General features: G+C 43.1%; 3 protein-coding genes across 6 annotated transcripts in view; 2 read left to right on the top strand and 1 right to left on the bottom strand.

Moving 5' to 3' along the window:
- Positions 1-9731, bottom strand: part of LOC148387171 (laminin subunit alpha-3-like) — a 32645-nt gene extending 22914 nt beyond the window's left edge. Inside the window, exons 1-8 of one of the 2 annotated variants that reach the window (XM_088396329.1) lie at positions 9244-9731; positions 8670-8822; positions 2323-2440; positions 1996-2114; positions 1738-1908; positions 1477-1577; positions 1001-1116; positions 247-365 (exon numbers count right to left, since the gene is read on the bottom strand). In XM_088396329.1, the coding sequence (XP_088252455.1) occupies positions 247-365; positions 1001-1116; positions 1477-1577; positions 1738-1908; positions 1996-2114; positions 2323-2440; positions 8670-8822; positions 9244-9501 (1155 nt within the window). In that variant the 5' untranslated portion in view covers positions 9502-9731. The remainder of the gene's footprint in view (positions 1-246; positions 366-1000; positions 1117-1476; positions 1578-1737; positions 1909-1995; positions 2115-2322; positions 2441-8669; positions 8823-9243) is intronic. The other variant, XM_088396330.1, reaches the window with a different exon arrangement.
- Positions 9732-10497: 766 nt separating this feature from the next.
- vps4b (vacuolar protein sorting 4 homolog B) lies at positions 10498-17802 on the top strand. Of its 3 annotated transcripts, XM_088396302.1 has the most exons (13): positions 10498-10865; positions 11618-11729; positions 11836-11936; positions 13943-14054; positions 14128-14269; positions 14358-14416; positions 14856-14975; positions 15059-15215; positions 15309-15457; positions 15865-15946; positions 16033-16252; positions 16339-16479; positions 16559-17802. In XM_088396302.1, the coding sequence occupies exons 1-13, from the start codon at positions 10845-10847 to the stop codon at positions 16658-16660; spliced, it is 1518 nt and encodes a 505-aa protein (XP_088252428.1). In that variant the 5' UTR covers positions 10498-10844; the 3' UTR covers positions 16661-17802. The 3 variants fall into 3 exon arrangements, with proteins under 3 accessions (XP_088252428.1, XP_088252429.1, XP_088252430.1); XM_088396303.1 differs by lacking the exons at positions 10498-10865; positions 11618-11729; positions 11836-11936 and adding an exon at positions 12832-13029; XM_088396304.1 differs by lacking the exons at positions 10498-10865; positions 11618-11729; positions 11836-11936 and adding an exon at positions 13609-13729.
- A 186-nt stretch (positions 17803-17988) lies between these two features.
- On the top strand, positions 17989-22621 carry kdsr (3-ketodihydrosphingosine reductase). Its single transcript, XM_088396306.1, has 10 exons — positions 17989-18440; positions 18741-18830; positions 19053-19109; positions 19188-19253; positions 19322-19417; positions 19486-19677; positions 19882-19965; positions 20031-20114; positions 20202-20303; positions 20437-22621. The coding sequence occupies exons 1-10, from the start codon at positions 18252-18254 to the stop codon at positions 20554-20556; spliced, it is 1080 nt and encodes a 359-aa protein (XP_088252432.1). The 5' UTR covers positions 17989-18251; the 3' UTR covers positions 20557-22621.
- Positions 22622-22865: the final 244 nt, after the last annotated feature.

The raw sequence follows: 22865 nt of genomic DNA, 5'->3' as shown, positions 1-22865 counted from the left end.
AATGACAAATAGGTGGGTTGGTCAGAAGAGTTATGATAAACACAATAATTCAAAATGATCAAATGTAAGCTGGACTAAAAACTGAGCGTTGTTGTGTTGATCTCATTGAGTTTTTGCAGGTGCAGTTAATATTGAGTGTGGGGAGTGTCGGAAATTGGATCAGTTGAGGTCAGACTGCATATACAGTATACTTCCTCTCCAACAACACACATAGGAATCAGTTGAGACTTGATGAGCGCTTCATACCTGGCAGTTAATGCACACGCCTCCTCCGCTGTAGCCGCCGGAGATGTCTAAACTTGCTCCTCTGGCTTCCACCTCTGGGTCGTAATAACAGTCGGCGGCGTGAGCAAAGCACTGGCAGGCTGAGGAGGAAACCCCCCCCCCCGACACACATAAAATTCATATATATGCCCCAGCAAAAGTCACATCACGGTTATTAAGCTCGATAAGGAGTGAAAAAACATCAGGAGAAACAATCAAATCCAAACTAAGCTGCAGGTCCTCTTCCGGTTTTAGCAGTGATAATGCTTGGCCTCTTTTTAAAACACCTTGACACAGATGCAAATTTAAAAAAATAATAATTAAATGATGAAAACAGTGCAAAAACATGCAAAGACTCACCATGTCAACCCAGGCTAAACTTTGGTCTTTCCAACATTCAAAAATGTTAGCCTCTCGGTCACTTGCACATCCATTACATTATGTCCTTGACAACAATTACTACTTTCCTATTTAAGCAAGGTTTTGCCACCATCTTGTAGTAGCATCTTTCGGAGCAGCTAAATCTCTGACATTTAACAAATAGGTAAGTTGTAAAATAAAAAAAATGGATATGCCTGTACCCCTCTGAACTCTTTGGCATGCTGGCCATATGAGGAATGCCCTCCGCGCTCTCAAGGAAGTGGTGAGTGATACCATATCAGGGCATCCACAACAGCAGCAAGTGGACACTTGGGCTTTGAGTACAACACAGTCAAATGGCATGTCGCGCACTTACGCTGACACTCGTTGGCGCTGTCGATGGTGGCGGCGCGCCACTGCTTCTGGCCGAAACCCGGACAGCAGCGGTCACATGACTCACCGCAGGTGTTGTGTCGGCACTCGCACTGGAGCCTTGGCGACACGTAGAATGACAAGATAATAACGATCAAAATGAATCAGCAAGTTAAATGATCTTTCATGCTACTTGACTTTCATTCCATTTGCGTTAACAATCTGAAGTTGTGCCTCCCATTATAGCGATTTAAGATTGCCGTTGACATGACACCATTTGTTTACAATGTCAGTCATCGGTGCAGCAAACAATCGGGCCTTGTCCAGAAACAAACACATGAGGTAAAAGCAGGCAGGCAGGAAGGAATAAAGCCTCCACTGTAGCAAACCTCTGTTAATGAATAAACGCAGACGACGGAAGGAAGTTAACGTTTGACAATCTCGGGAGAAGAGCCGCTGGAGGTGCAGTGGATGACGTACTTGTTTGGTTTCTCCAAGTCGCGAGCGGCCCCGCACGCCTGGGCGTGGCCGTGACACATGCAGCGCCCGCCGATGCTGATGTCCTTGATACTGTAGAAGTACTGAACACAAAAAATCTCATTTAAGGATTTGGCTTGGTTGCTCAGCAACAGGAGTTAATCACACGTGTCATGGAAAAGTTCACCAGCTGACTCGCTACAGTCCTGTCAACACATTTCAATACAATGTGGCAACATTTAGGAAGTCCAGTTCAGGCCTCACCCGTCGTGTGACGGTGGGATCTCGCTGGGCCTTGGAGATGAGGTGGCCCAGCAGCGTGTTGGTACGCAGGAATTGCAGGCGAACGTTGGTCGCCCGGGTGAAATCCTGAAGCGACGGCGAACGAGTGAAATCTCTGGAACCGGGTCGACCGTTGATTAAGGACACCACAATCTGGACATCACAAATTATTTTTCAGCACACCCAAAATAATAATCATCATCTTAATTACTACATTTGAAGAGATGTTGCTTTATTTACCTCGCCATTCTCCAAAGGGACAATTCTGGAATAATGTGTGGTGCAGAGCTGATCGTCGTCGTTAACCAGGCGAGCATTGGGTTGCTTTCCGAACCTTTCAATGCACTCACGTTTTGAATCTGCACACCCAAAAAAAATATTTGTGCAATGAATTTTAATCTTTGCAGTTGCATCTTTGTTTCTTTTGCTTTAACAAAAACAAGGAGATTGGACCGTGTGCGGTTAAACACATACTTTACATATTTTTACATCAATTGATGTTTGATGGCGACACGGAAAACATTTTGCTGCTTTTGTATTGATTATGATTTCTATTTGACAACTTACGTGCAAAATACTGCCAGGGGGTAAAGGTCTTCCCGTTGTCCACGGAACGTTCCAGCACCCACAGGTCGGGTCGAGGCGAATTAGCAAACTTGATAATGATGTAAGCGACATGAAACAGCTAGAAAACATGAAAATAAAATTTGGTTACAAGGAGAACAACCTGCTGCAGCTTCCTGTGGCGACATATTTATACATTTTATTGGCGGCTACATATGTAATTACAGAGGATACAGCGGTAAGCTTCCTGACTTTCTTCTCGCAGTTGGCACAAATTAACATGATGACAAACAACATTTGAGGAGCAGAAGGGCCACCGTGTTTGCGAGCAGAGCTCAACTTGCGCCCACATGAAGCCTTCCTTTATCTCCGTCGCTCATCAAAAAGCACACAAGAGCGGAACATGGTGTCTGTGATTGTTTCTGGCGCAGCGCATATTTCCATTTTGCAGGTGACATCAGCTCGATGGAGCGTGATACAATGGATGCGAGGGGAATCGTCAAGGCTCCCTTTGTTAACGTCTGGCACGGGCGCTGTGTGTCTTGGAGCCTCACCCACACTTGACCGCCTGAAGAAGATTTTTAGACTTGGAAATGAGCCTGAGACAATATTGAACATGTCAATAACGGGGCTTTCCAAATTCTTTAGGTTTGAAGTGATTGATGGAAAAATGCGTGCGTCTTTTATTTGGAGACATTTGTATAGAATATCTCTGGAGAAGCCTCCAAGGCAGGCCTGCACTCGTCTAGTATCCATCAGTGCTTTGATGAAAAAAAACTCAGCAGGCAAGTTTTTGTTTCTCTCTAAAGAAGAATTTTTTTTTCCAAATTCCAAACAGTTCACGGGAGTCTTAATAATGTCTCTGAAGTGCTTTTATCAAACAAGATCGGAATTTATGACAGTTCATACACAATAGTGACTTTTTTTTGTCCAATCATCTAACAGAACCTGCGCAAGGTCAGAGGTCACGGATGGTGAAAGTAAGCTCGGCCTTAACAATGAGTTTTCCTTCATCCCAAAATTGATTGATGCTGTTCTTTGCCGTCAAAGTCATCCTAGCATGCCAAGAGAGGGCCTTCCACAAACCTTTGCCGAGCCGACCCAGACTAACGTGCTCATTAATTGATAAGGTTGATGTCTCCATAGTTTTCTCCATATCAGAGCCACTTCAAACAAGATGTGGGCTCTGGGTTTGTTTCAAGTGTGTGTTTAGACTGGCCGAGCAGAGTTACAAGGACGGTAATGAAAGCAGGCGATGTCACATCAGGGTCGCTCTTATCCTGAAAGATTCCTCTCAAAGTCGCCGGCATCAACAACGCAGCCGGCCGCATTTAGTCTATTGGAGGGATTTTATAGGAGCTTGGATGTAGCGCACCCTAAACAGAGGGAAGGACGTTCATTAAAGCACACGGTTGAGAGGCCCGGGGGCCTGACTTGCGGCTAACATCTTAATCCGTTGTGTATCTATCACATGGGGGAGAAGATTTTCACCAGCGTGAGTTACGGCTAGTGACAGGTTCCCCCACGCGGCGGCACGCTCGGCTTCACGGGGCATTAGGAGGGGGCGGGAATGTGGCGCTATGTGCGGAATTTCAGATGGCTCTGCATGCCAGCCAGCACGTCTCTGACCACCCCGATGCTGCCCTGCCTGCTAAACTTCCTGGCAGTCTTTCATTGATGGCGGTGGGTAGCTCCCCACGCAAAAGCTTTGTTTCTATTTTCAGCCCTGGTGTTTGTCTACACTGCTCTGTTTGCCCATCCTGTTGCATGAGCCGGCATTTTCTCTGATTAGCTGGAGGGACACGCCCGACGAGGCCAGGGGTCAAACTACAAAAAGGAAATCATGACGTCTCGTTTCCTCAGAACAAAATGAAAGAAGAAGGAAAATGACTCAATTTCCATTTTCTGCACACCTGGATTAAAAAAAGGTAACCAGTGATTTGGTTTACTTCAATTTGGATATTTTCATATGCTGCAAGTTGTGTCCCCCCCCTCTCGCATTAGCTAGCACTTCCACGACTCTGCCCTGATGAAAACAGGATTGTCATAACGAAATATGATTTTTTTTTCCCCTCTCACCCAAATTCACCAGAAATGGATGAATTATTTACAAGCGACTCTTTCCAGCTAGATCATAAAACAATAATAATGGTGCCATGCCTTTATCTATTCTTAGCACCAAGCAAGACTCCAATCAGATTCACTGATATCCTTCCATATTATTGCTCTCCTGCTTTCCAGATCTACCAAGAGTATTTCTTCTCTCATCATTCGCACGTCATTTCTCAGGCTATTCCAAGAAGTGCGTTTGATAAACTGCTAACACTCATTTCCAGTCCTGTGATTCACACTGACGAGAAGCTTTTAGACGCCTGGCCCCGTACTGACAGTATCTGGCAGATTTTTTTTAGATCATTCTATCACATGAAGGTGTCTTTCCCTTTTCTAGATGATTGAAATGCTGTTCATTTAGAGGTCAGAAAGCCACGCGGGTGGCATTTGGCACGCAGCGTTTCACACCTCACGTTGCTCATTTATCACGGCACACAAATTGGCTGTTGCTGCTTGGTAATTCAGAATTGACAATAAACACATCCAAATATCCACTTGGCATGTCAAGGAGCAACCACAAGAGCATATCAGACGAATTTACACTCACGAAAAGTAAACGTTGACTTGGAAGGGCTGTTTCATGCTGACATCATGCCAGTGACACGCATGTGTTGTATATGTGATGCTTTTACGGGGGTGTAAGGTCAGGAACCTGAGATGCACGCGTACGTCAAACGGTCCATACGTGTCACGACTCGTCACCTGACCTATTTTGACACTTGTGCGACACCTCGTGTGGCATCACTCGCATGAAAGGCCGGGCTGAGCTACTTTTAAGTGTTTTTGTTGACGAGCTTGACAATCGGTTGCAGCGGTAAAGAACTACTTTTGTCCAAAATGAAGCTCCACAACTTACTTCAACAGCTCTTAGGCAACGCGTTGCCAGCATTTGCACAAAAACAGTGGATAGGTTCCTATAAGCTTCTTAACTGAAATCAACACAACTTGGAAGGCTGCAGAACAAATTATGTTCAACTTTTAAGGTTGCATCTGATTTAGTTCCACTCACAGCAGAATCAAGAAGCCAAAGTTCAAACAGAGGGCACAACAGAGACCAGAGATCTACATCAAGTCTCATCAAGTCTACATCCAGGCACGTGAGAGCCTGATTTGAGTGCAGAGGAATGCCATTCAAAGAGGAGAACCTTCTGTCACGGCGGATCAGGTCCGTCGGAGGCTTGCGGCGACAATGCATCGGTGCAACTGTTTGTGCGTGTGCGCAACAGGTGGGCGGCAGTGGGGAGCCCGCTAGTCTGGTGTATTTTTCTCCATGACTCCATGGTGGAATTAGGCAGTTGGCAAACAGTCAGAGAAGAGCCGCAGTCTTAGGCGTGAAAAAAAAAAAAGAAAAAAAAAAGAAAAAACTGGATACGCACGTCTATGTTATTTGGCTGCCATTGCAATGAAATTTGGATGGTGAAACTACGATTAAATTATATGCACGTATGCTTTCTGATATTAAAAAAAAAGCATGTTAAGAATGCAGGACAACTGCACCATTAGAACAGCATGTCATAGAAACCAGCCAACTATCAAAAAAAAGCACAATGGATTTATTGTATGGAGGTCTGGAAAAAGATGCAAAATTAGCTGACATTTTTTTCCCCCACAGAGGAGCAGCAGATTTATAAGGACGTGCAGGCTGGCGGTTGCACTTTCCCAGCCTCCCGTTAACAAACGTGCGGCGAGTGTAGTAAATATCTGCCACGTTGGCCCGGCGCCCCAGGAAGCCCAGCTAAAGACGGCCGCTTACATCACCGGAGCAATGCAAATAGTTCTGTCCCTGGAGTTGGATGGAGTCAGCTGCACCATATGAACACATTGGATGGCACTCGTTACCATAGAAACGACAATGGACATGCTTTTGTTGATTTTATGCAGCTTAAATGCTACATTGATGATAGTTTCTGTCTGCTGCCATGTACAATTAATTAACATGCTGCATGGTTGTTGTTGTTATGACTTGAAACTCTCACCACCAAATATAGCACCTCTGTATTTGTTTGGTATGAGAGGGTCAGAAAATTTTTAGCTATGCTTTTTTTTTTGGTCAACTTTTGTAAAGGCCTGAAAGGACATGACACAATAAAGCCTAGAAGGACACAAAAGGGGGCGACGGCAGCAAATACAACATTGGTGGGAAGTAGAGTCCTGACTGAAGGGATTAGGTTCCGAGGGAATGCTCCTAAAATTGCATTCTTGAAAGCAGATCACTCAGCTGAGCCAAAGCCATTCCCTGTACCTGAACCTAATCGACCTCTTCTTTCACACAGAGTGAAAAACAAGCACACTCAACATCATCGCCTGCTGAGAGACCAAAAAAAAGGGAACCTTAATTATCCGCAAACTATATACGCTGCACTCCAATTAAAGCGACAAAACCAACACGGCATTTAGGAGAAGGTCGAGGAGAAGTTTCACACAACGATACTGTTAAAATAAACCAGCCCATGCTACTACTTGGCTTGATTTATTTATGTCATTAAATGCCATAAATGAACAGACTGTCAACTTTGAACCCAATCAACTCCTCAGTAGTAAATAATGGTGGCAGTTTACGATGCAGGCATTCATCCAAGAGTTTTCAAATTGTTTATATTTATGTTATTAATTAGATGAGCCGTTGCTAAGGGCTTGATACGAGTGCTACACGTCATTCGATAAGATCGGCAAGCGTGACCTCCTGCTTGCCAAATAGTGAGTCCGCATTTAGCTCTGCAGCTTTGGGCCCTTTGTTTGTTACAAACGCTAGAAGCTCATGGTGACAGTTGGATTCGAGATTTACGTATCCAAATATATAGCCGTGATGCGAGGCTAGTGCTAGCTAAATAGTGACTACTAAACTACCTTGAATCATTTACAACCGTTTACTAATCATTGAGCAGTTACAAGTCGTGATTAGTAACCGATTTACAAAGCCTTCTCCTTATTCCAAAATGTCCTTTGGCGTCACTCGGCTCATCAGATGGAGCGCAGACAGCAGTAACGCTGGCTATGTTTACCTCACATGCTCAGCTCACTCAGTCAGACTAGCACATGTAAACGCCGCAGGCCTCTTAAAATACATTCCCTAGAAAAATCCAATGACCGCATGTCTGATACGCGTTGTCCGTGTTTACGGCAACAATGGCCTGACGGCTGCTTGCGGATTGTCGGGCCACGTGTTCCCGGAAAAGAACTTTGTATTTTGGGGCGGCTTAAGCCGAGTGAGAGTAAGAGTAGCCTGTTGTTACTTTAGGATATTAGAACTCCAGCAGAAAGAAAAATAAATCTTCCAAAGAACGATTTGACTCACAAAAGGGGCTCTATTTTCTATTTTCATGTGCGTGGTTACGTCTGCCTGGAGGCGGATTAGATTCGATATTGGTAATTTCACAGTGAGCTCGGCCAGCGGATCTGTGAGAGGGAGAGCTGCGCCACTGCATGAGCAGACTTTAATCACGCCGTTTCAATCATTGGCATGCTAAGGTGCTGGTTTAAGTTGCTTGGCAGTGGCCCTTCTGACAAATTGGCAAACAAACCCAGTGAACCTTGCGCTGATACAAAAATCAGGATACATACATACAGTCGGAAATACTCGCCTCGCTCATAAGGCGTTTCTTTACGCTCGGTCGACCGTCAACTCTTATTTTCAAAGGATCATCGGAAATGACTTGTTTAAAAAAAAAAAGAAGAAAAGAAGAGCACGCTTTGAAGCTTGCCGTACGCATCAACAGCACCATTATCTTATTGATCTGCTGGCAGCAGTATAGAAAAGCCACCTGCGCTGGCCTTGAAAGAAACCGCACAACTCATTCAGCTGCTCAAAACCCACATATCGCAGCCACAATATAAATTATCCTCGTGAATGTGTGTTTTCTTTCATAACATCCACAAAGCAACCATTCATTTGTTATTTAACCTTGACATCTTCATAATCAATCAACTTTAATAAGAAGAAAATGATCTTCATCATGGCCCGTGTCAGATATATGTCTGGGATGGGTTTTCTGTCCAAATACCACAAGAATCAAGAAGTACAGTACACTTTACACACACTATTCCTGATCTTGTTGAAAACAGCGCGGCGTAACCTCACAATTACACAGAGCAGTACAACATAGTATATTAAGTAAGAGCATTGCTAAGAACATCACAACTAGCAACAATTCCTATAGTCTACTGATAGACGCCCAAAAAAAAAATGTGTAGGTCAAATCCAAACAACCCAACAGCAAACAAGATGACGATCATCTTACCTGTCCGAGGTCCAGGGTGATGTTGACCTGGTTGTAGCCTAAGCCCTTGGAGAGAGGGGGGCTCTGCCACCAGCGTTCCGTCCCATCGATAGCGCTGCTCACCGGGTGAGCTTTTCTCGGGTCGGCCGCGTTGCAGTAATCACAGAACTGGCCCTGCGTGATATCAAATATTTGGTTACGATAAGTACACAATGGGACTCGTTTGGATGAATCCATTTTTTTTAAATTGACTGGAACAGATCATTTCTTCATTTCGACAAAATACAGTGAAAGTAAAGGGAAACAATAACATGGAAAAACAAGATATGTCCCGGAGATTAAGTTTAGACCTTAAGGAACAGAATTGGACCCCTATTGTTCAGTAATTCAAATGCTGGCATTGTGCGTATGTTTGACTGAGAAGCGCTATTATTCCTAACGTGATGGAGAGCCCTTCCATTTCTACTGCTGAAGGCTATTTCCTTGACAAACAATGGAGGAAAACTCCACTTGAAACCTTGTATGAGGCAACAGGAAACATTTAGAATGGTGCCTTTGTAATGTTAGTACAGATGCTGGTGCGCGCAATCTTTACCCGAATATTTTGAGTCAGAAGTCCAGCGGTTGGTCCCCCGACAAGTTTACAGTACAAATCCGCCCTCGGCGTCCCGAACTCATCCTTCCCGCAGGTTGCTGACGCAGAAATCCTCGATCTTTGCGCCAGGTTGAGGTACGGGGGGCTCAGACTAAAACCAGTGGCTCCACTAAACGTTTCTTGTGCACGCGTGCACCTGCAAACAATAATTGAGAGCAAAACTGCCGTGAGGTGAGCTCCCGTCACCTCGCTCCCCATGTTCCACACTAGAGGTCCCAACTGGAGGTCTGGTCATCTAAAAAGCCCCGAGGAGCGCCGCGTCCTTGTGGGCTGCGCCATTTACGCGCGACTGCAGAACACTTTGCCCAAGTCCAGCCTTTAGCGTGACGACCCACTGGAGGAGGAAATGTCCCGTGGACGCATGTTTCCTTGTGGAAAGCTTGTGGAAAGTGGAAAGAGAGAGAGAGATTCCGCTCACCGACGCTCTCAGGTGGCACACGTCGACCAGTTGTGTGGTCCACCTCTCGCGATTTGTCAGTTGGGGGGGGGGGGGGGGGGGTAAACATACTCACTCTGTACTTCGGTTGAAATACATTTATCTGTGTTTAAATAGATCAAGTAGTATTGACTCAACTTTAAAAGTTGAACATTACAGAATGCACTGGACTAATAACATATTTGTACTGAACTTCAATAAAAGTTGGCCGAAGTAAACATTTATACATGAACTAAACATCAAGTAAACGTTTGTTTTCACTGTCGATTAAAATCATTATTTCCATGTCTTACCACAACGACAAAAAAGGTCTCCACACAAAATGTTCGTCCTTTTATATGTACTAAGTACTTAACTTACATATAGTCCTTTGTCAATTATTAAAAGGTGTAAATATCTGTAAATGAAAAAAGAAAAAGGTCACAAGAAAATACAAAAGGTTACTCAATGTTTTTTTTACACTCTTATTTACTGTCTAGTCCATTAAAACCTGTTTGTACTTAGTTGTAATTTACAGACTTTGTTTGAAATAACAAAATGATATAATATCATATAAAATATGTGCCTGCGTGCTTGTGTGTTTTCAACTCTACGTTTAAATAATTGGAATTATTGAGGGATTTAAAACCGAAATTCGGCTTTTTGGTAACGGAGTCGAGGCGTCATCAGCAGTGTCGAAAAAAGAACTCTAGCTCTCTCTAGTGGCCACTATAGTGTATAACTTTTCTCTTTTTTTTAGGGGCGTAACAGAAGCCTCAAGTTTCAGATGTCGAAGTCAAACAAGAGCAACCCTACTGAGTTTCACTTCAGAACTTTTTTTTTTCTCTCTCAAGAACCGCATGTATAATAATAACTTAACAATTATGCTTGAATGTGTTTCTAAGGTAGGTGAGGAAAAGTAAAGGCGCAGCAGTTTGGAACTTGCACGTCAACAACGAACTTGTGACTCACCCACTGGACGGCATTGTTGAGCGTGGTGGCACGTCTGTGTCACACACTCCTCAACCAGGAACTTCGACCAGTGCGTTGCCATTAGTGGACCATTTTCAACTAATTGAAACCCCGGCTTTAAATCTGTTGCTTTTGGGTTCCATTAGACTCCGACATGGAGCCCACCACTCTGCAGGTAGGATGAACGAACCGTCTCCTGTTGTTTCCGTATTCAACATTAATGACAAACTCATTTCGTCAACATATCAAGTCCTAATATTCTGTGTCGACCTGGAAAAGCTTTGATTATGAACGCTTCTAGCAGCCATTTTTGAAGCGAAGAAGCTTGTGGAAGGACTGCTCTCGTTATAATACTTTGTGGACTGTAGTTAAAGGTCGACCAGTCCAGCTTGTTCACATTATTTCATATTATTGCATTTATCATAACATCTCTGCCCCGCTTATTGCAATAAAAGTGAGCTAAGGTCATGCAGTTCATAATTAAAACTTATTTTTAGCCCTACTCAAAAAAATTGCGAGTTACATAAAGGTTAATAAATAAAAAGCAGGAAATAATTTATGCATATCAAATGAATACAGACAGTAAATAAACAATGATGTGCGTTTAATACAGTTCAACACATTATCCTCCTTAACCTTGAACAGTGTTGAGATTAATCTTGTTATTTATATTTTGTGATGAGAACAAATCTGCACTCCTCTCCAAATGTTTTGGAACAGCGAGGCCACTTTAGTTTTGCTATCGACTGATGACATTTTTGTTTAACAGCAAAAGTCACGTTACTAACATTTCAGCTTTATTTCCAGTTATTGCCATCTGGATGTAATATACAATATAAGGACATTTGTAATAAAAATACCATGCTCATTACTCCACCCTACGGAAATATTTAAACAACCTTATATTTATATATGATATCTTTTCAGAAAGCTATAGCAGTGGCGCAGAAGGCGTCACAAGAGGACCAGGCAGGCAACTATGAAGAGGCCGTTCGCTCCTACAAACAGTCTGTCAAGTACTTTCTCCACATTTTAAATCGTGAGTAGCTCCAACTGGGGTCTTCAGAGTCCTGACAATAATAGCCATCACTGTACTTGTTGAACAAAATTATGCTATTAAAGCTGATGGGTTTTTTTTCCGTCAGGTGAGCCCCAGGGTAAAGTTGGCAATCAGAAAATCAGAGACAAATGTAAGGAGTACCTGGACAGAGCGGAAGAGCTACAGGAGTACCTCGACTATAAAGAGGTTGCTACACAATTGTGTTTCATGTGCAAAAATGCGAAAATAACTACACACAGTACATGTGGGTACCATATCACCATCTTGACATGATTTACAAAAAGATACACATCGAACTCGTTTGCACAGAGGCACGAGAATACTTTGTTGTCGCGCAACACAGAAGGCATATCGACTTACATGCTGTCATCATTTGAAGGAGCAAAGTCGTAAATCGACGACCGCTTGAGTGTATACAAACTGTACGGATTTGAAGCAACAGTGGATTTCATTTTTTTACATGGATTCAGAGTTTAAATGTCAATATTGTAGGGTTCCCTTCAAGGTCAATTCCTTTGTTTTTGCATACTGAATACATGGTTTCTGATCAAAAAGATTAGTCACAGAAGATTAGAATTCCAGCTTTAAGTTCATGTTACGTACAATTAGATAAATAACTTGGGACAGAGCGCCTTTTGTTTGAAGTTACCCACGGCGAAGTGCTATTCCACCAAATAATAAATATTATACACTTGAAGTGTTTGTTCAAATACTTTTGCTCAATTGAAAAGTGGGTGGCTTCAAACAGAAAGCACTCTGTCCTAAATTATTCAACACATCTGTATGTAAAGACCTTGAAATAAAAGATACTCTGATACTGCTATAAATTTGAAACTCAATCGTTTTAAAACAAAGGAATTGACCTTGCCATTCAAATAATTTTGGAGCGGGCAGTTACCATCACAATATACTGCGAAAATAAACACATTTGCAAGTCAGCAATAAGAAGATGATGGGGAGAAACAAAACAAAAAGCTCATATACGGTATCTAAGTTTTGGTGCGTTTAAAAAAAAAAAAAAAAAAAGTGACGTTGGCAGAGCGTCGGCTACGTCGTGACGTCTTCACATTCCCTCTGCGCAAGTCGACGCTTTTCAATGCGGAAGTTGCTTCCCCGTACCAAGTGGGGGACGAAAACAAGCCGAACAGCTCCTAGAATTACATGTCGACGAGTTAACTTATCAACTAGGTTTTAAAGGAAAACTATTTTGAAGATCTCGCAATCGTTTAGGCTATCGGACAAGTGATCAGCCCTCATGGCTACCAACAATAATTTACAGGTAAGTGAAGGCTCAAAACAGACGCTGCCGAAAGATATGTAATTAAAAAAAAAAAATCATCATCGGTAACATTGACTAAAGTTATTGGTTTTTCCTAGGTTGTTGATATTCAGGAAAAAACTTTTAGGATCAGAACGATTGTCAAAAGAAAAGAAAAGAAAAACCTAAATGTTTTCTGCTAAGTAGCAATTTTAGCTCCTTTAGCCCTTGCTAACTTTGATATTCTCCGATCAAAATCGCCCCCTGGACAACTAAAAGTATCGGCAATGATCTCTTTACGCCAAAATAACGGAGTCCTCAAAAATGATTTTAATCGTATGTCCGACAGTGTGTCACTACCGAGAGCTTTAGGTGACAGCGCGGCTAACGATATTAGCATGTTGTTTTTGGCCTGTGCGGTGACTCCATCTTAACATTAGATGGGGACGTTATTGTAATTATATCACAAACTTGAAAGATGGCTTTGGTATTGCGAAGAATTTTTTTTAAAGCTAGCTTTGGAGTCGTCTAGCAAAGAAAAAACAGAAGCCAAAAGGAAGTAGCCACCGTCGTCAGGTGCTGGCACTCCTACCTTGATGTCGTCACACGGAACTACTGTTTGCCTTCCAGTGCACAACGTCGGTCCGGACATGAAACCTAACAATTTAACACTAGTGTTTGGAAAGAAATATTAAAATTATCGTGGACCTCGCACATCTCCGTGGAAGTATTATGAAAACTTTTTGACGTTCTTTCAAAAATCAGATTAACATTTGCTATATTGTTTTCCAAGCAGTTTGGGGAGAAAAAAAATAGTACATCATGCACTCCTTGGGCCTTGGATTAGTTTGATTGCCATTTTCAAGGGAGGGAAATGTTCTAATTTGATAGTGTATTAACTCAAATGGTTCTTTTGGTGTGTTTTTGTGCATAGAAAGCCATCGATCTTGCCAGCAAGGCGGCTCAGGAGGATAAAGCTCAGAATTATGAGGAGGCTCTGCGAATGTACCAAGCTGCTGTACAGTATTTCCTTCACGTGGTCAAATGTAAGTGATAATTCAGCCGGCATAGATGGCAAAGCTTTGAAAAGTCACACTCTGTTTCTATACGTCCTTTCAGATGAAGCTCAAGGTGACAAAGCTAAACAGAGCATCCGCGCAAAATGTGCCGAATATTTGGACCGGGCAGAGAAGTTGAAGGAGTATCTCCAAAAAAAGGAGAAAGCGCCAGCCAAACCTGTCAAAGAGTCGAATGACAAAGGGTGCGTATGCACGTCTGCGGGTGGGGCAGGTCATATTTGCTGCCATTCAGGGCAGACTTAAGATCGTTGCCTTTGTTTATGTGCTCAGGAATGAGAGCGATGACGGTGATGATCCCGAGAAAAAGAAGATGCAGAATCAACTCTCAGGTTTGTTATTAGCGTATTAGAGTTGTTGTGACGCTTAGCACATCAGAGGTTTTTTTTTTTCATTATTATTATAAATCTTGGCTCTCAGAGCTAGAGTAGAATCAACAAGGTTGAACATAATCATTGATCATGAGCAGCCAGACTAAGTTGCAGAATGTTCCATTTGCAAAATCGTTCGAGTTAATCCTAACGACATCTTAAAAGATGTGCTTTTGTCTTGTGTGATGTCACAAATGAAACTTAGTATCGTTCCAATTTTAGTAAACAAAAAAATATTTGGTTTACGCCTTTGAATACATTGGATGTGTTTAAATTTGGTATCTTAAATCTCACTGTGTCACTTTACTGTTTTAGGCTACGCGTTATACTGTGTTGATGTCCCTAATATTCTGACCAGAGCAAGCCTGTCAGTGATGTATTTTTTGTTTGTTTTTTCCAGGTGCAATTGTTATGGAGAAGCCAAACATCAAGTGGGATGACGTTGCGGGTTTAGAGGGTGCCAAGGAGGCCCTGAAAGAGGCTGTGATTCTCCCAATCAAATTCCCTCACCTCTTTACAGGTAGCGTATACAACCGAGTGTTTCGACCAGACAGGTCTTGTGTTCCTTCATCAGCAGTTAAGTTCTAATGGCTCCTTTTAAAGGCAAGAGAACACCTTGGAGGGGGATCCTGCTCTTTGGTCCTCCAGGTACAGGAAAGTCCTACCTTGCTAAAGCTGTCGCCACGGAGGCAAACAACTCCACCTTCCTGTCTGTCTCTTCTTCTGATCTCGTTTCAAAATGGTTGGGAGAAAGTGAAAAGTAAGTTCTGCTCTTAGCAAAACCCCAGGGCCAGAGTGAAACATAATCAAACCAGCCAATAATCACGTCATGAACGTGTGATCTGTCATCCAGGTTAGTCAAGAATCTGTTTGCCCTCGCGAGGGAAAACAAGCCTTCCATTATCTTCATTGATGAGATCGACTCCCTCTGCGGCTCCAGAAGCGAGAACGAGAGCGAGGCGGCGCGACGTATCAAGACAGAGTTCCTGGTGCAAATGCAAGGTACCAACGTTTAATCTGTTCCATTGTTTTACGCCGGCCAGGTTTTGACTAAATTGGCATACTTGTGTACAAGTTGTATACTTCTATTTCAATTTCTAGCCAACTTTTCTTTTGACTCTTGACAGCATTCCACCCTACCTATCTTTCCATCACTCAGTAAAATGTTAACAATGACTTGTTAACCGGGTGACGTGGGGCAAAAAAAATGCTGCCGCTGCACTATAAATAGAAGCAAAGTTCACAAGCCTTACACAAGGTGCCACTGTTTTCCTTACACTTAGCATCATGCAAAAAGAAATATTAAGGAGCGAGTTGGGTATTAAATCTCATGCTGAATACATTGTTCGAACAAAAACAAATTGGCCTTAACAGCATTTTTATCATGCGACATGAAACTCTTATTACAGGCGTTGGAAACGATAATGACGGAGTGCTGGTGCTCGGGGCGACAAACATTCCGTGGACCCTCGACTCTGCCATCAGAAGAAGGTACTGACTCGAGTGGGTGGGTGCAGGTTTCTTGGTGCGAGCACACACAATTGTCCACTCACCTCCATCCAATTGAACCGTATCAGATTTGAGAAAAGGATCTACATTCCGCTGCCGGAAGAGCACGCTCGCGGCTTCATGTTCAAGCTCAACCTGGGCTCCACCCCCAACAGTCTGACAGACTCGGACTTCGTCACCCTGGGCAAGAAAACAGACGGTTACTCAGGCGCGGATATCAGTGTCATCGTGAGAGACGCGCTCATGCAGCCCGTCCGAAAGGTCCAAGCGGCAACCCACTTTAAGAGAGTAGGTTTCGGGTATTTTATTTATTTTTGACATGGTTTCCTCCTGACTACTATAACATTGTGTTTGAATGGATTGTGGTTTCTAAGGTGAATGGACCATCGAGATCAGACCCCCTAATAATTGAACACGACCTCTTGACGCCCTGCTCGCCCGGCGATCCCAACGCAATTGAAATGACATGGATTGATGTCCCCGGAGAGAAGCTTCTGGAACCTGTAGTTTGCATGGTGAGGCGTCTTAAAAAACAATACTGAGTTGACTCATTTGCTACGCTAAAATAATGCTCGACTCATTTGCTCTTTGCAGTCTGACATGCTGAGGTCTTTGACCAGCACTAAGCCCACCGTCAATGACCAGGATCTGGAAAAACTGAAAAAATTCACAGAGGACTTTGGACAGGAAGGCTAGTTCGATTTGTTTGGAGAACAAGGCCAAACCAAAGGAAATGAATTGCAATGTTCTATTTACTGTTTCAGTTTTTTTTTCTCCCCCCCCCTCTTCCTGTCTCATCTTAACCATTCAGCAGAGAACGATAAATGAAATGCTGTTTCCCTCTGACAGTCTGACAACCACAGAAAGGCTGTAGAAACTACGTTTGACACTCATTACAATAAATCTAAGCTTCTTGACAAATTTAAAAGGGTGTTGGACTTCTAAAGGTGCAAACATACCCAGGCTGCTTCTTTGGACTTGGGTTTTGCACACACTCGTATTTCTTGTCATTAACTAATAAACAGCCCTTCTCTGTTTTGTATAAATAAGGAACAAGCATTTTATATTATACTGTATGTTGTGGTATCCTTATATAGGTTATGGGGAAATGAAGCGCCATTGGATTTCTTTTGTGTTGTATGTGTTCATAGTGTTAGTATGGTGTATATAGCGCAGGCATTTTAGACTTTGTGAGACACTAGATGAGAGCTACTTTAGAACCGAGGTTGGGATCGTCTGTCCACTTTAGCAATTGTATGCATTGAATGGATCACCAAAGGTGCCAGACCAGCATTATTTCCAGCATTATTTAAAACAAGGACTCTTTCGCTTTTTGTCACTCTATCACACCATACTAGACTTTTTTTTTTATTAAATATATGCAGTATATATATTGGAACGGATGCTGGTTACAAAACTACTAAAAAAAAGCCTAATAAGATAAAATTGGATAGTAAATTTTGACATAAGCTGAAGCTAAAGGTTTGTTTGTACTTTGCGGCCAATAGATAAATCTTTAATTAAAAGTGACACTGCATACTGTGCCTTTCAGAGAAGCTGTTTATTTTTCTATGGATTTGTCTCAATTTGTCATAATGCTAGTTTACCATCATAGTGCATCGTCACTACTACTACAACTAAGACATGTATAATACTTGCACATTTCCTCTACACTCTTATATGGAATGTAAACAACTCTATTTTTCTTTGCGATTTGATGGGGAATTTGGCTTTCTATACCTTCATTAGTCTGAGGTCAACTATTTGCGTGTTGTACTCCCGTTTTTTTCCTCTCATTTCTGAAATGTAAATAAAATATAAATACATTAAACGTCAAAGTTGATCTATTTCTAATGTTTAAAGTACTGTAAATACAGTAGCGCACTTTGTGCAGCAACAGCTCGGGACGCTCAAAACAAAAGTGGAACGTTGCATTGTGGGAGCTGTAGTCCATCAACCTTCATTTTTGCGTGGTCGGAATACAAGCCAGCTGCTCTTGAAAACTACATGTACCAGATACAACTGGGGAAGCCAGTTTACAGTGGACAATTTGTTTTGGTTAACACACGCAACGCTTTGTTACGCTGAGCCAACGTCCAGGGTGGGATATAAAACCTGCCCGCTAAACGTCTCTGAATATTTGACAATCATTCTGCCTCCGATTCATGCCTTTTGCCTCCCCTCTGCGAGGGCCGCCGCCCCCATCAGTCACCGCCGCTGCGTTGTCGACCCCAGAAGCTCGCCAGCTAACCAGCAACAAGCTAACCACTGCCAGTCATCATCACCCATGTCCTCGGAAGAAAGCGTGAGCTCAGCGATCACCGGTTGGCTTTTGGCTCATTCCTGGTGGCTGCTCCTGCCGTTCATCATGCTACTGGTCGTCGCCGCCTTCATTGTCGCCTTCGTTCTGCTTTTATACATGATATCGCCGCTGATTAGCCCCAAACCCCTCAAACTGAACGGGGCCCACGTCGTGGTAAGATATGCGCCTATTGCACGACAGGACTGCTGTGATCGCTTTTTGACGTTGTAACACTTGTATTACTACTCTAAAAGCATTGTCACGAGTGTCTCCGAAGCATGGCTAGTTAGCTGTCACACCCAGCGCCCTTCAGATCGTGATAGTTTTGACACAAGTTTGGGAAGTACAATTGTATTGTTTGCACGTCAGCTACAAGCAATGTCAGCGAACATTACAGTACGCAACACGCGTCATTCCGCAACACGTCCACGTGTTCGTAGATAAACATTGAATCGATCATCTTGCAATTCCTAGGTGACTGGAGGCTCCAGTGGTATTGGGAAAAGTATAGCGATGGAATGCTACAGACATGGAGCTTTTATCACGTTGGTGGCACGAGATGAGGTAATTCATTACTTCAATTGTTTTACACGATGGTGGCTTCATAACAATGACATGTAAAGTGACTGTACAGGCATTCAAAATCGTATTTCCATATTATTGTCATTTTCAAAGTACAGACATTCAAAATCGTATTTCCATATTATTGTCATTTTCAGAGTACTATGAGAAAGCACATTCTAGGTTACATGAATTTGTACATTCTGAAAATGTTCATTCTTGTAGGCCAAGTTGATTCAAGCCAAGAAAGAAGTGGAGAAATTTGCCATCAATGACAAACAGGTACAAATGCCACTATATTTAAAAAAACGAGTTCAATTGCTGGACGTGATAAAAATATAGCAATTTCTCTTTGCTCAGGTTGTGCTTTGCATATCAGTGGATGTTTCCAGTGATTACAGTCAGGTGGAAAGTGTTATAAAACAGGTAATGCTTAACTGTGCTGTGATCTTATATTCTTTTGCTGATCTATTGAAACAAGCTTTTGTACGCAGGCTCAAGAAAAGTTGGGGCCCGTCGATATGCTTGTGAACTGCGCCGGAACGTCTTTTTCGGGAAAGTTTGAGGAAGTGGAGGTCGACTCTTTCAAGGTGGGTAAGCGCTCTCAATCGTCCCCGTTTACATTTGTCAACAAGCCCTTTGTTCTCTCCTCCAACAGAGGCTGATGGAAGTCAACTACCTGGGCAGCGTTTATCCAACGCGTGCCGTCATAACCACCATGAAGGAGAGAAGAATGGGCCGCATCATGTTTGTGTCCTCCCAGGCGGGCCAGATCGGTCTATTTGGCTACACGGCTTACTCGCCGTCCAAGTTTGCGCTGCGGGGTTTGGCCGAGTCGCTGCAGATGGAGGTAACAACGGGTTCGGTGGTCCAGACTCGATTCTTTGTTTCCGTTGCCATCATTTAAAGAATGCCATGAAAACGATTTTCTCGGCCCAGCTTGCAAGGATTTGCCATCGTAAATATCGAACAGGTTACATGGGAAATTGTTTGACTTTCGGGTAATGTTGAAATCCGGCCGGCTTGGTGTGTACCTCACATTGTTGTGCTTCAGATCAAGCCATACAACATCTACGTGACGCTGGCCTTCCCACCAGACACGGACACGCCAGGACTGCTTGAGGAAAACAAGACAAAGGTAAAACTTGTGCACACATGTTTCTCATCCTACATTGACCACTTTTTTCTTTGCTCGGATTTTAGCCTCTGGAAACCAGATTAATTTCGGAAACCTCCGGAGTTTGTCAACCAGAACAAGTGGCCAAGATTGTTGTCCGAGATGCCGTGGTAAGAAGAGACTCAGAAGCCACAAACGACGTGAATAGCGTGTTTGTATTTAAGTCTCAGGAGTGTTGTCAACTTTGGTTCCCACAGCAGGGCAACTTTAACAGCTCTGTGGGTCCCGACGGCTACATGCTGTCAGCCCTCACCTGTGGGATGTCACCGGTTACCTCCATCACAGAGGGTCTCCAGCAGGTACACGCATGAACTTGGCCTTTTTAATTTAAATCGGGCAGAAATTTGTTCACCAATGACTATAGCGTGTTCTTTCTGGCTGTAGTCGCCCGCCTGCCCTGGTTTTTGATGCTACGCTGTATTTGCTTTGCAGATCGTCACCATGGGTCTGTTCCGTACCATCGCCCTCTTCTACCTGGGAAGTTTCGACAGCATCGTGCGCCGCTGCATGATTCAGAGAGAGCAGTCCAAGGCGGCCGATAAGCGAGATTAATTGCCGACAAGTAAAGGCCGACAAGGAGCAAGGTGAACGGGACAGCGCGTTTTCTCCACACGGCCCATGTACACGCCCCCCCCCCCCCAAAAAAAAAAGTCCGCAGAGTGACATTTCGCTTTTAACGTGCACATGCTTCTCGCCACGGGAGCGGCCTTACTTTAGCACGTCTATTTTGGTGTTGTAAAAATGGAGGGCGGCGATCGTAAACAGTAGCGGGCCTCCCCGCCTTTTCTCACACAAGAAAAGCAATATCCTGTCAGACCGGTTGTGCCAAATATGGCCTGAAATTCCCTCCCACGGGGGCTCTCGTGAAAACAAAACCCATTTGTCACTTTTTGTTCTTGCGTTGCATGCTTCTCAAACACGTGAGAATTGTAGCGATTTCTCAACCGTTTCCGACTACGACGTCTTTGCGGGCAAAGACCACTCAGTCGTGGCACCCTGACTGTTTTGCATGCACTTGCAGATATGGCGTAAATAAGTTTCGGTCCTACAAAACAGGAGTATGAAAGCAACCACGTTTCCACCGAGCATGATGCCGCTTGAGTTTGACACAGTAGGACTGGAATGATAGCCATCTAACCGGGCTTTCCAGAGGTTTAGACCAGAAGGGTGACATCATAGCAGTCAGACGGGGACCATTTTATACTCGACTTATTTTGATATTTTTAGCATAAAAAGAAAGAAGATTGGTGTCAAACCATTAGAAATACAAATAATTGTCGACGTTGTTCGGTGGACTAATGTGAGAAGTAATCTCATTGAAGTCAACAGAGGGAGATTCATCTTATGTAACGTTTTAATTATTTATGTTGGTACCGCCCGTGCAGAGGCTTGTGAAGTTAACGATGGGCAATTTTGCATGGCGGTTGTTCCATCAGTGTCACACAAATTGGATTGCAGGCGTTACATTGGACTCGGAAACCGCAAGACAAATACAGCAATCGTCCTGCTCGACTCAAGCGAATTTCATTGCTTGGTGGAAAGTGGACAAAAAGCGCGTGCTTCTGTGTTGTGACTGAGCCAACTCTCGTCCAGAGAAATAAAGCCATTGGATATTTCTTATTTCAGCAGACACTATTATTGCAAGTCATGGTGACTGTTCATCTTTCAAATCTAATACACATTATTTTGTTGTTGTTCTCCGAGCGTGCATATAGAAGCTTACGTACAATTTTTTTATGTGTCACTGCACATGTGAAGTCTGTCTGCGTTGGCGCTGACCTAAATCAGGCCAGAGTGGGACTTGCTGGTTCAAGTAATGCCCGTGCAGGTCCACTGAGGGCGCTAGAGATTTGTTTTACATGCACAAAACCTTCTTGTCCCAAAAAAAACTACACAGTTAAAAATAGCTACTTCCTGTTTTGTAAGTTTTTCCTTTGGTCCGGAATGTAATTTCACAAAAGTGTGAACGTAGGATGCTTCTTGTTACGCACGCTGATAGTTGAATGCCAAAATGTTCCTTTGGAGTTGTTTTTGGCAATGGCGTGGACTCCAACCAAGCCTTAAGATGCGACTGCTGAGCGAGCGACCACAACGAAGGCCGTCCACACTGACACGCGCGGGCGGCTGTGTCCTTTACCAGCTTTTTAATTTTGTTTCGTCTGCTTGTTAGTTTGCCGTCACCCACGAATTCAAAACATGAAAGTGAGAAGACATGATGACATTGGCGATGTTCTCGTTTGAATTTTGCTTTAAAGGTGTGCCGAGTTGCACAAAAGTTGATTTATCTCTGTAGTTCCGTTCCAAAATCCTGTTTGGATGCAGGTTTCTTTTTGTTTGTTTAAAACAATTATTTTGAGTTGATCTTAACAGCGACCGTTAAGCTATGCAAAGATAATCCTGTGCTTTCAATGTCTGAGCATTTACAGTCAGGATTGGAGTGTCGCCCCTTAATTGTTATTTAATGATCATCAACATAAACACCATGTCAGTTCAGTCTTTGCGTTTCTCTTCCTCCCCTTTCACCTTGTGTGCCATCAAACGCAACCTGTCAGAAGGGCAACATCAATGTTGTATTATTTGACGGTTGAATAAATAAATATATGTGAGGAAATTTCAAGTCCCTGTGTTTCATTTTTATGATTACTAGTCCAGAGGGCGTAAATGTCCTGTTTATGTCTGTCATTTTGAACTGTCTTTAAAATCTCAAAATGTTTTAGGGCCACACTGAAAATAAAATAAAAATGTGTCAACCTTTAACGTAAAAAAGACTTATTGTGTTATAAAATGTATATTGTAAGATAATTTTATTCGTTTGGAAAAGAACAGTTTCCTGGAAATATTAACAACCTAAAAAGCCTGCG

This window comes from Syngnathus floridae, chromosome 14 (assembly GCF_059516105.1).
Source record: "Syngnathus floridae isolate MCC-2025c chromosome 14, RoL_Sflo_1.0, whole genome shotgun sequence".
NCBI lineage: Eukaryota > Metazoa > Chordata > Actinopteri > Syngnathiformes > Syngnathidae > Syngnathus > Syngnathus floridae.
This window is presented reverse-complemented; position numbering and strand designations above follow the sequence as displayed.

What these genes read in the sequence shown, in the direction of transcription:
- kdsr (XM_088396306.1), top strand. Translation starts at nt 18,252, where the DNA reads ATGTCCTCGGAAGAAAGCGTGAGCTCAGCGATCACCGGTTGGCTTTTG. An exon ending in TGAACGGGGCCCACGTCGTG is followed by an intron (nt 18,441 to 18,740) that starts GTAAGATATGCG and finishes TGCAATTCCTAG; the next exon opens with GTGACTGGAGGCTCCAGTGG. An exon ending in TGGAGGTCGACTCTTTCAAG is followed by an intron (nt 19,418 to 19,485) that starts GTGGGTAAGCGC and finishes CTCCTCCAACAG; the next exon opens with AGGCTGATGGAAGTCAACTA.
- vps4b (XM_088396302.1), top strand. Translation starts at nt 10,845, where the DNA reads ATGGAGCCCACCACTCTGCAG. An exon ending in AAAGAGTCGAATGACAAAGG is followed by an intron (nt 14,270 to 14,357) that starts GTGCGTATGCAC and finishes TTATGTGCTCAG; the next exon opens with GAATGAGAGCGATGACGGTG. An exon ending in GTTCCTGGTGCAAATGCAAG is followed by an intron (nt 15,458 to 15,864) that starts GTACCAACGTTT and finishes CTCTTATTACAG; the next exon opens with GCGTTGGAAACGATAATGAC.